Source organism: Balaenoptera acutorostrata, chromosome 3, assembly GCF_949987535.1.
Source record: "Balaenoptera acutorostrata chromosome 3, mBalAcu1.1, whole genome shotgun sequence".
NCBI lineage: Eukaryota > Metazoa > Chordata > Mammalia > Artiodactyla > Balaenopteridae > Balaenoptera > Balaenoptera acutorostrata.
The window spans coordinates 71,650,193-71,662,836 of NC_080066.1; the positions used below are offsets into that span (position 1 = coordinate 71,650,193).

General features: G+C 33.8%; 1 protein-coding gene across 7 annotated transcripts in view; it reads left to right on the plus strand.

Moving 5' to 3' along the window:
* DENND4A (DENN domain containing 4A) overlaps nucleotides 1-12,644 on the plus strand; it is a 132,333-nt gene that overhangs the window by 82,638 nt on the left and 37,051 nt on the right. For 3 of the 7 annotated variants that reach the window (XM_057543210.1, XM_057543208.1, XM_057543212.1), the window contains exons 15-22: nucleotides 4,175-4,308; nucleotides 7,139-7,274; nucleotides 7,648-7,854; nucleotides 7,948-8,076; nucleotides 8,344-8,485; nucleotides 8,890-9,021; nucleotides 11,097-11,213; nucleotides 11,829-11,957. In XM_057543210.1, coding sequence (XP_057399193.1) covers nucleotides 4,175-4,308; nucleotides 7,139-7,274; nucleotides 7,648-7,854; nucleotides 7,948-8,076; nucleotides 8,344-8,485; nucleotides 8,890-9,021; nucleotides 11,097-11,213; nucleotides 11,829-11,957 — 1,126 coding nt within the window. The remainder of the gene's footprint in view (nucleotides 1-4,174; nucleotides 4,309-7,138; nucleotides 7,275-7,647; nucleotides 7,855-7,947; nucleotides 8,077-8,343; nucleotides 8,486-8,889; nucleotides 9,022-11,096; nucleotides 11,214-11,828; nucleotides 11,958-12,644) is intronic. The other 4 variants (XM_057543211.1, XM_057543213.1, XM_057543214.1 and 1 more) reach the window with 2 other exon arrangements.

A 12,644-nucleotide genomic window follows, 5' to 3' on the forward strand; every position in this document is an offset into this window, starting at 1 on the left:
AGAAAGAGTACATGGGAGATACATTTTTTGATGCCCTGCCTGTCTGCAAATTTCATTATTCTGCCTTAATACTTGAATGCTAATTCGGTCGGATGTAAAGTCAAGTCATTACTGCATTGTCTTCTGGATTGTTATTGTTGAGAATAACATCTAGTCTAACAGTATCTTGATTTCTGATCTTCTGTGCCTAATCTCTTTTTCTGTCTGGAAGCATTTAAGATCCCTGATATTCTGAAATCACAAGGATATGCCTGGTGTCAGCCTTCTTTTCATCTCTGAATTGGACACTTGTAGGCCCTTTTAATCTATGGACTCATGGCCTTCAAATTGTGGGGAATTTTCTTGCATTTTTTTCTTTCTTTTTCTTTCCTCCACTTTCTCTGTTCTCTGGTTCTGAAATACATATTTGTATATTGGCCCTCCTGGCCTGATCTGCTTAATTTTCTTTTTTTTTTTTCCCCATCCCATTTTCTGCCTCTCTGTCATTCATCTCCATTTTCTGGGAGATTTCTTCAATTTTATCTTTCATCCATTATAGTATACATTTTACCTCTGCTATCATGTTTGTAATTTCCATAGCTCCTTTTCATTCTCTGAATGTTCCTTTCTTTTTTTTCTTTCTTTGTAGATATTTATTTTTATTTTATTTATTTATTAATTTGGTTGCACCAGGTCTTAGTTGTGGCAGGTGGGCTCCTTAGTTGTGGCAGGCGGGCTCCTTAGTTGCGGCATGCATGTGGGATCTAGTTCCCTGACCAGGGATTGAACCCAGGCCCCCTGCATTGGGAGCGCAGAGTCTTAACCACTTAACCAGGGAAGTCCCTGAGTGCTCCTTGCTTATAGCATCTTCTTGTTTCATGGGTGTAGGCTTATTCATTTTAGTTATTTTGAAGGTTTCTTTCCCCCTTGCATTGTCTCTGCTTCTTCTAAATTACCTTTTAATATTTGTTTACTTTATTCTATTTCAAGTTATTGGTTTTTTGTGTGATCTTTGGTTGGTATTCGTTGTCAAGTGTGAGGCACAGAGAACTCATTAGAGCTCTTTCTGGGAGGGTGGGGCTTGGAGCTTCCTTAGGTATGAGACTGATGATCATAAAGGAACTCAACTATTTCATTAGAGTCCCTGTTTGATCAGTGTCTGCAGTTCTTTTCTTTTAGGCTACGTAGTTTCCCCAGGAGGTATCTCCAGTCTCAAGCCTGGAGTACATAAGCCTGACTGCAAGTATTCTCAGAGCTGCGTGGGGAAGGTAACTAAGATTTTCCACTTGTTGTCACATGTAGGCTTTTACTCACTCACTTCACCTGTTTTTATTAACCTTCTTCATCTTCCTCAGCTCTGCCCAGCGTCCTCAAGTCTAAAGTCCCTCTGGTTCTTCACTCAGAAAGACCCAACCTAGTCTTATGCCATGTTGCGGAGAGGTAGTGGCCTAACTATACTGGGTTGGGCAAGGGATCTAGGAGTTCTTAAATGCAGGATTTAACTAATTCTCCCAATTCAACCCCACTTGCCCTCCCATCTTCAGGGGCATCATGCTTTTCATTCCTGACCTTTCTGGTGCTCCGTTGAGCAAAACGGCTGACTATTTGGGTGTTCTCCTCTATCCCCTCACCAGTGCCAGATATGTGGCTTTCAGCTTTCACAGGTCTCATCAATCTACTTTGCAGCTTCTAAAATGTTTTGAACTCAGCTCTGCTGTTGTCTTCTCTCCAGTTCATTTTGTCATTGTCGTTGTTTTTTAATCTCCTTACTCTCATTTTGGTGAGATTTCAGGAAGGATTGAAGGTAAATTGTTGTGTTTAATTTGTCTTGTTCAACCAGGAGTCTGCATAACCTTCACTCTTTTCATTTTGAATGATTGTATATTTCATCTATGTATCATCCGTTATTCATTTACCTATTTTTTGACATGCAGATGACTTCCAATTTATTGCTATTGCAGTCCTGCAAAAAAAACATCTTTCATACTGATAGCTTTTTTTCATGTTAGGTTATTTTCTTAGAACTTATTCTAAGAAAGAGTAACGTTTAAACACATCTTGCTTTCTAAAAAAGACTGTACCAGTTTTGAGTACCAGCAGGGTTTGTGATTATCCAACTTACTATATTTGTTGTATCATTGCTAGTTTTACCATATTAAAGTCTTTTTGACAGGCTAAAAAGAAAGGCACCTTCTTTTATACTGATTAACTTTCAAATATCCTTCAACAGAATTGAAATAAGTGCTTATTCTAAAAGCAATATAGTCTGCCTTGTTTAAATTTTTATTCTGAGCATTTATTACTTTTGTAATTTTTAAAAAGCAAATAAAAATAATATTCATTATTTTTAATTGGAAAGCAAATAACAATATAAAGAAAATTAATTGCCAGTAATACCATCACCCATAGGTAACATTTTGATAACAGATGTGTATGCGCATCTGTGTGTATGAAAGAAAGTGTGCACACCCAGAAATATATCTATATAACAGATATATGCACACTCTTAAGAAAATTAGAAGCACACTCTGTGTGTGTGTATACACACACACACATTTATATTATTTAGTAGTCTGATTTTTTCATTTATCATTATTTTGTGAACATTTTCTCCTGTCATTAATTATAATTCTGAAACACGCCTTAATTGTTGTCTAAAATGTCTGGATACACCATTAAAAACATTCTTTAATACTAGAGATTACAGCATGTAATGCTGTGAAATTGTAAACAACAATTTATAAAAGAAGACTCTGAATGTATCAACTCTTCCTAAAAGTTAGAAAAACTTTAAAGCTGTCCCTGTCCTTTTTTGGTATACTCTGCCCTAAATCCTTATCTTAAGATTTAACTTGTTAATAATTCTTGTTTTCCCATTTATTCCTGGCTGGTATGTGACATTAATTCTGTCTAACCTGGAAAAGTTCTGTGGGTTATATTTTGTCATGTGTTTGACATCTGGTTTAAATTAATGTCAGTGTTGTGCTCTTTAGTTTATGAGTGCCTTTTGGGAAGTTTAGATTCTATGAAGTTTTTATTTTTTATGACTATTACCTTACCATAGAGTATCTAGGGGAAATAGTACTACTAAAATGCTTTAAATATTGATGTGACTAGAATTTAATTCAAATGTGCTTCTACAAATGCTGGAAGAACTTAGGGAAATTCGTTATATTTAGTAGAAATCAAAGACAGAACCCAGTATTCTCAACACACACACACGTACGTTTTAATATTATTATATGTTAATATAATATTTTTAAAAATAGTATTTCTTGAATAAATTTTCATTATTCAAAATGCAAAAATAACATTAAAAGGTATATATTGGGAAATCTGGTCCTGTCCCATTCTTTTTTTTTTTTTTTTTAATTTTATTTATTTATTTATTTATGGCTGTGTTGGGTCTTCGTTTCTGTGCGAGGGCTTTCTCCGGTTGTGGCAAGTGGGGGCCACTCTTCATCACGGTGCGCGGGCCTCTCACTATCGTGGCCTCTCTTGTTGCGGACCACAGCCTCCAGATGCGCAGGCTCAGTAATTGTGGCTCACGGGCCTAGTTGCTCCGCGGCATGTGGGATCTTCCCAGACCAGGGCTCGAACCCATGTCCCCTGCATTGGCAGGCAGATTCTCAACCACTGCACCACCAGGGAAGCCCCGTGTCCCATTCTTGTCCACTCCCTTCATCTCCTCTTAGCCAAATAGATAATTACTTTTTTTTTTTTTTTTTTTCCTATTTTTGGCCACGCTGCTGTGTGGCATGCAGGATCTTAGTTCCCGACCAGGGATCAAACCTGCGCCCCCTGCAGTGGAAGCGCAGCGTCCTAACCACTGGACCACCAGGGGATTCCCTTTTTTTTTTTTTTTTAAGTATTCCTTTATGTGACTACAAGCAAAAAATGAATATGTGTTCTTATTTTTCCCTCTTTCTTTTTTTTTTTAATTTAAAAAAATTTTCCCTCTTTCTTACTTAAAAGATAGTATACTATATACAATGTCCTGCATCTTATTATTTTCACTTAATTATCCTGGAGAGCTTTTTATAGTGCTACGTAGAGAACTTGCTCATACTTTTTTTAAAAAAAAATAATTCCTTAGTATCCAGTTGTGTAAATGGTTTATTTAACCATTCCCCTATAGACAAACACTTGTCTGGCGAATGTATTTTTTTAATGTATGCTTTTTAAACTCCTTCAGGTGGATATGGACAAGAGTGGTGAAGTGCGACTTATAGAACTGGATGAATCTTTCAAAAGTGAACATACTGTTTTTGTAACACCACCTGAGATCCCCCATCTACCCAATGGTGAAGAACCCCCTTTACAGTACAGGTATTCAAGAGGCAGAATGTTTGAGATTGAAAGAGAGAAGCAATCCATCATCTGTGACGTAGCTTTCTAAGGACTGTGGTATTTTCAAAAATCCAAACTTTACAGATCCCTAATTTTTAGGTGGTAAGCAAGCTTATCCCACATCCATTACTAAGTTTTGAGGTATAAAAAGAAAAAATATATAATTTTGCATTCTATAGACTTAAGAAGCTCTCTATATCTGCATAAGTATATGTTCTCATAAATGTTGATTAAGAAGTTAGGGCCCACCCCACCAAAATGCAGCATTTTTATTACAGAATTTTTATTTTTGTTTCTCCCTAAGGCTGGTTTCCTCACTTTCATCCCCTCCCCCAACACAGGCTGGTTAATGTAACCTTGGTTTACAAAAGGATTACCAACTATACTTCAATTTTTTAAAAAAGGATTAAATCTAATTTAGAGTCGATATTTGTGGCCTTGATTTGGATGATATGATTTTTTTAGGCTTTTAATTTTTCCATGAGTTTTATAAAGTCAAGGAAATTCCGAACTATTGGGATTGGTCATTGTTAATTTAGGAAATTTGATCAGGTACTGTGCTAAGTGCTTGGTATAGACTTGAATGATCCACTGGTCTCGTTTTCAAGTCTAGTGGGAAAGAAAAACTCTGAGCGCAGTGATAGGGTTATGATAGAGGTAGATTTATTATACATCTGTATATCTAGATATGTATTTATATATATACACACAGATATATATTATATATAACATTTGTTATAACTAGAGGTAGTTTCTAGTATACCATTAAAATGGCATTTCCTTTTAGATTTTTTAAATTCTTCAATAATAATTTCTTATTTAAAGATTCTAAAACCATTTCACATCTATTATTCATTAAGTCACAGTTTGTTATTTTCATTGAAAAGGGATTTTTCAGGACATCCTCATTTATAACTTGGATTGAATTCTTCTTTTTACAGATGAAAAAGTGGTGTAACAGATGTTTGTGAATGTTGATTAATTCATAAGCCACCTGATTCCTACCCTTAATTTTTATATATTGATGATATTGCTTATATCAATTTTTAGAAGTCTGCCTTTTCTCAAAGACATTTAAAATATTTCTCATAATTTCTCTTTCTTCTTTTTCTTTCTAAACAAGATCTCATTTCTTTTATCTCTTTCATACATTATATACTTCTAAGACTTCTTTTGGTATATTTCACTAATATAGTTTGTTTTTCTTTTTGTGGTTTGGTTTTGACTTTTTTTTTTTTTTTTTTTAAAGGATTTTCTTATTTATTTATTTATTTATTTATTTATTTTTGGCTGTGTTCGGTCTTCGGTTCGTGCGAGGGCTTTCTCCAGTTGCGGCAAGCGGGGGCCACTCTTCATCGCGGTGCGGGGACCGCTCTTCATCGCGGTGCGCGGGCCTTTCTCTATCGCGGCCCCTCCCGTCGCGGGGCACAGGCTCCAGACGCGCAGGCTCAGCAATTGTGGCTCACGGGCCCAGCTGCTCCGCGGCATGTGGGATCTTCCCAGACCAGGGCTCGAACCCGTGTCCCCTGCATTAGCAGGCAGATTCTCAACCACTGCGCCACCAGGGAAGCCCCTGGTTTTGACTTTTTAATTTAAAATTTACCTTTAGATTTAGTCCTTTAATAAGAAAATTACTTAGCTTAAAAAGTTCCCATTTTTTAAAGAATCTAAATCATTTTTTTTTTCCTTGAGACTACTAATATAATTTTGGTGTAATCATACCCATCATTGGAAAAAACCTTAAGTGTCTTTAATGGGCACAGTGGATCCTGTTAGCAGGAGGTAACTCATATACTTACATTGTCTGTATAAAATGATAAGACAATAAGTTTCCATAAGATACACAGAATGGTCTTATTATCACACCATGTACATACAGTGAATTTTCTTAGGGGACATAGTTTTCCTGAGCTTCATTGCTATTTTATTCCTACTTAACATTCAGTCATTACTAATATTTTCTTATTCTACTGGATTTTCCTATAATAATGTATAATAGATATAGTTTATCTTTTATTATAGTTAGTTTTCTTCTTAGTTAATTAAAACTATTTATATGCCTTTAAGAATATTCTAAAGTAGGGTAAGTTTTCTCCTCAGGGGCTTCTTCTGTCGTTTTAGCATGTCGTTTTCCCAGCTGCTGCTACCTTTTAAATGCCCCAAACACTCTGCTCTAGCACCCAAATTAGGCCCACCTCCTCATAGAGTTGCCTATTCTAATCTTTGTTCCTCTTCTCCAACCTCTTCAATTTTCTTTCTCATAAATGAGGCCCTGAATCAGCTTACCTAACCAGATAAATCCATTCATGATAATGTAATAGGTTGTCCTGGTTGACTTATGTTATTTGCATTTTTTTAAGAGGAAGGCTCTACAGTAATATGTTAATCCAAACAATGATATTAATAACTGTCCTGTGTGAAAGAGTATGATTTGGTGGGCCTTTTACCCGTACTATCTGATATGTTTGCTATTTATTTACATGAATACTAACTTACAAAGTTTTTTTGAGTTACTTTGTAGTTTGGTGTCAAGTTCAGCAAAATTTAAATGTATTTCACTTTTTTCCCTCCAAAATATATACTTGAATCTGTATTTGGCTATTACATTTTTATTATTATAGTAAGAAAAGCAACATTAGCATGAACATTTGTTGATTATATATATCATAGTCTGATGGAGAAAGATAGTTAAAATAAGTTAATAAGTTAAAATAAGTTAAGTTATTGGTCATAATTTTTTTTTAGCTTGTAACCAGTATGATCATCTATGTGTGCTTGAGATTTTTTTTTTTTTCCTTTTCAAAAACAGCTATAATGGATTTCCAGTTCTTAGGAACAATTTATTTGAGAGACCTGAAGGATTTCTACAAACACGAAAGAGCAAATTGCCTTCAAAATCAAGTAGTCCTAGTAGCCCTTCTCCCATGTTCAGAAGAACAAAACAGGTGCTTTGATGATTTTGTATTCTTCATGTAATCAAGTATTAGAACAAAAATAAATTTGACACTCTTCCTCCTTAATATACTTTACTACCCCATATATAACTATTAGTAGATCATTTATGCTCCCTGAAGCATTCTGAAGAAAATTTAGAGTAATCTGACTTCAAAAAATTAACCAGTTCTCTTGTCCTAGAACATTATTTTACATATTGTATAATACAGATTAAAGCAGAGACTTGAATATATATTAATTATAGACAGATTTTGTTAGGGAAACATTGTAAAAGCATGTGAGTTGTACTTGTTCAGCCTTCAGTTAAGGATAAGGATGCTTAAGTGTGCAAATTTATTAACAAGGTCCTTGCATTTTTTCTAGGAAATTAAATCAGCCCATAAAATTGCCAAGAGGTACTCTTCCATTCCTCAGATGTGGTCTAGGTGTCTACTGCGTCACTGTTACGGGCTGTGGTTTATTTGTCTCCCAGCTTATGTGAAAGTATGTCATTCAAAAGTCAGGGCTCTGAAAACAGCCTATGATGTGCTTAAAAAAATGCAGTCAAAGAAGATGGATCCACCTGATGAGGTAACAATTATCCTTTAAAATGCATTATTTTATTCCAGATTTATGTACATAGATATTTTGATTCTGTACACTTTCGAAATTACTGTGTTCCAGGTGTGCTACCGCATTCTTATGCAGCTCTGTGGACAGTATGATCAGCCAGTGCTTGCAGTTCGAGTGCTGTTTGAAATGCAGAAAGCTGGTATTGACCCCAATGCCATAACTTATGGTTATTATAATAAGGTAATTATTTTGACTTAATGGAGAAAGAGTCTAACTTTTGTGATTTTACAACCTTAGTTTAATGGCAGAAATAAATGATGCAGGGGTTATTTGGTATTTATTTTAGAGTATCTAAAATATATTTTGTAAATTGGAAGTAAGATTTTTGTTGTTCTATTGATATTTTGGATTATACAATCTACTTATTCTTTAAATTAACTCTAAAGCCAGTGGGTGTTCATTTATAAAAATTATTTTACTAATTATTTTATTTTGTCAAATGAATAGGCTGTTCTGGAAAGTACCTGGCCTTCAAGGAGTCGTAGTGGCTATTTTCTTTGGACAAAAGTGAGAAACGTTGTTTTAGGAGTAGCACAGTTCAAAAGAGCTTTAAAGAAACACGCACATTTATCGCAAACAACTCTCTCAGGTAATTAGAGGTTTTTAAGGGATGTATATGTTGTACTTTTTCTTTAAAATTAATTGACTAGTTACAATTTCCACTTTTTAGAAATTTTAATTAGTTTCAAAATATTGAATGTTTTCTAGTTTTTATTGCCATTAAGCAAATTCTAATATTAGAGTGTTCTTCCCATTTAAAAAAACACCAAATTTTACTTATTTTCTTGTAACTGTTAAATTTTCAACCTTTGGTGGTCTTGTTTTAGTATTCGTTAATAATTCACAATAGGATTCTTTGTTATAGTTGTATTTTGCTAATTATGTGACGCTTGTCATGTTCAGTATTAGTAGATTATTAACTTGAGCAGCAAACTAATATGTATTTTTGGTATCTCCGTGAGTAGTAAAATGCTGTCAAATTGTGTTCTTAAGCAGATGGCAGTGACCTGGATGCTGTTAGTCATGGCAGCATGGATAGTGGTCATGGGACACACACTGTGGAGCAGGCACCTTTTAATACGGGTTTAATCAAAGTGTATGCTTCTGATGATAGATCTAGTACAGGTTTGTGTGTGCTTATGTATACATTTATTACAATACATTTTAAAAACTAGGTTTGCTAGCCTGTCTTTTTTAGATTTTAATTTTCAGTGATATATGTAACTATCACTTTTTAATTTTATATGGTAGGCATATGACATTGTATTTAATAACTATGCAATTTTATTCATTCTCTATTTGAATAGAAATGAAAGTTTAAGAAAGTATTCGAGTGTTTAGTCCATGATAATCCATTTAACTCTGGATAGTACACAGGTCTCTTTATCATATCATTTTCTTAGGATAAGTTCTTCTTTGTATTATGAACATGTTATTATAGTTTTTTTAATGTTGTTAGGATTTTAAAAAAAGAAACTTAGATCCCTGATCTGAGTTAATAGTACCATATCAACATCAATTTCCAAGATTTAACAGTGTCCCATGTTTCATGTAAGATATTATCATTCAGGGAAGCTGGATAAAGGGTACACAGGAACTCTCTGTACTGTATTATTTTTGCAACTTCTTGCGAGTCTTAAACTGTATTAAAATTAAAAGCTATAATGAAAAATTTTAAATATATATAAAACTTGTAACATTCTAGCACTGAAGATGACTTAATTTCATTAAAATATAAGATTTGTACCTAAGCTTTCTCTAAGTATTATTAAAACTGACACACCTAAATTATTTGAATAATTCTGTCCATTTCATTATTACATTATAAAAATTAGACATGACTTTTGAATACAGTATAAGAGCTACCTATTAATGGACAGAAACTTTAAATTTAAAAATCCAAGCATTAATAATAAAATATGGAGGCTTCTATCTCTGCAAATTTTAACATTATGTTGGTCTATCTCCTTTTATGCATACTTTTAAGAGTAATAAATATAAGCTATGTGTGTTGATATGTTGTTCGTCCTTGGCTGGTTTTGTTTCTTGTTCATGCAGTTGTGAATTTAATCACAGAGTTGTAGTAGTCATCCTTAGGCATTATCTCTTAAAAATGAAGAAATCCATCTTTTGTTTTTGACTGTGGCCTTTAAAAAGGCCATCTTAAAGCAGTGCAGAACCTTATAATAAAAGCATGAATTTTATCAAGATTATCTTCACATTTTGTGATTTATAGTTTCTTTGGAAATAGAGATGAAACTGATTAGAAAAAATACCAAACTCAAAAGATAACAAAAATATTAAAGTAAATACCTAATGATACTTAATACAATTTCTTTAGATAGTTCTTTGCAAGTTTATAAAACCATTTTTTATGCAGTCATATACTCATATAATCATAACAACCTTTTATATTATAAATCTGGGAACTTGAGATTCAAACAAAAAGGTTAAGTGGTTTACTTAAAATCATGTCTCCTAAGGTAAAGTACTAGAATTCAAAACCTTATGTTTTAAAAAAAAAAAAAAAAAAAAAACCTTATGTTTTGATGCTAATCTAGTGAAAACAATTTGCTGAAAATTACAGAGAGCCTCTTTAACAGAACAGTGTATTAGAAGTTTTCTTATATTGATGCAAAGTTTGCTTTTCTTAATAACTTTAATACTAGATTTTTTTCTCATTCCCATGTATTTGTACTCATGTGCAATTCAGTAATTATTCAGTTGAATTTTCAGAATAACTACCTATCAATAAATTTAAATAAACCAATTTTTTTGGTCAGATGATTTAGACATTTGGCTCCAGTGATCTGTGTGTGAGTGTTTTGTTAGGAGTGCCCTGCAGATTTTTCTTCTCCGTTGCTTAGTTGGATCTCAGACCTTCACCTAGAAAGGTCATGGACTTGTATAAAGAATGTATGGTTTGTCTGTGTCTTTTGGAGCCCAGATAGTAGTGTGAACATACATAATTACTGTTGACTACATTGTGAAACTAAAAATAAGTTATTTTGTGATCATCCCTTTCTTATGTTAATAGAGATGGGGAGGAGCTAACAAAATAATGCTTTCAACTGGAAGTTATCCAGAAAAATTTCTATGAGTAAATCTAAACACCAATGTGTTGCTTCTAATTCCAGTTCTTCTTACTAAAGAAGTTTATGATAAACAGCATAGGGTTTTTTGTCTTTTTCTTTTTCCAGGTGGCCAGTCTGACCTTGGATATAATTCACTATCTAAGGATGAAGTTAGAAGAGGGGATACATCTACTGAGGACATTCAAGAAGAAAAAGATAAGAAAGGGAGTGATTCTAGTTCCTGTAGGTACTAAGTTGATATTGTATAAAACTGTGAGCTTACATTAATAGAAAAGTCGAGTGACTTTAAGTGTAAAAGTACTAATTTTATGTTTCATTTTCCCATTGTTACTCCTATTTCCTCCCATTATAAGCCCTCTACACCACCTAATATTCCAATGTACAAGTACTTCATGTGTGAAGTTTGTAGTCTCAGTGGCAAAACACCCTCCAATCAAATACTATTCTTGTAGCAGAAATATATATTTCTTCAAACAGTGGCTCTTTTCTGGTGCTTAACAATATTTTTATTTAATGCTTTTTATTAATGGTCTGTGACTTATATTTTTCCTGCTTACCTCCCCCCATCAAAAGCAGTGTTTCACAACCAAAGAAGAAATATAAAATGTATGCATAGACCTCATGCGTGACCAGTACTTAGTTGTTTGATACACACCTTGAGGACTTGAATGAATGGTATCACTTATATGTGATTGACAAATATAGATATAGAGGTGTTCAATATTTTCTCATCACGTATTTTCCAGTAGAAGTATTTAGAACTAAAAGCTACTTCTCTTTATGGCTCCTCTGATGTATATAGATTTCATCTTAACAGTTGCATTTTAATCTTTACAGTGTCAGAGAGCGAGAGTGCAAAGGGAAGTGCTGATTGTCTTCCTAAGCTCAATTATCAAAGTTCTTCCAGTATAGTTCGCCTCAGTGCTACAAATAACAGTGCTGATAAAACGTCAGGAGAAAGCACAGGTAAGTTGAATGGTATATGTCTGTATGTGCAGAATAACTTGTATCTGTATTTCTAGTGAATATATTTTTTTAAGTCTTAATTCTCCAGGGATTTTTTCATTTTTCGTTTTTTTGTTTTGTTTTGGTTTTGGTTTTGGTTTTTTGGTATACTTGTGCAGCCTCTCATGGTATAGTTTAGAAGCTTAAATTCTGTATTTTATAATATAGTTTGTTCAAGCTTTTATTGTAACAAAGTAAAGGGACATACCTACAAGCTACCTTTTGAGTTTGGGCTGTGGTGAGTTTTGGGAAGGGGGAAGTGGGGAGCAAGTGAGATGATCAATCTGAGGGTACCAGACACCTCGCCAATTTTTAAATGAAGCATAGAGTTCCTTAGTCTTCGTATTGTTCCTGTTTTTTCAGAGGTGAAAGGATAGTCCTTCAGGTAGTTTAAATAGCAATACCTAATATTTTTTCTTTTCAAAGCACTTTTTATATACTATTTTTCATTTATTATTACAGCAGTGCTTATATTAGTGAGAGGGGGTATTAGCACTCTTTCAAAGATGAGAAAATTCAGGCATAGTCGGACTATTGGCAGGTCCCATAAGTTCTCAGCTAGTTAATGGAAAAGTCATTTTAGGATCTGGGATAATACCTGGACTCAAAAGTTTTTCATCAGACTGTTTTGGGGGGCACTAAACAGAC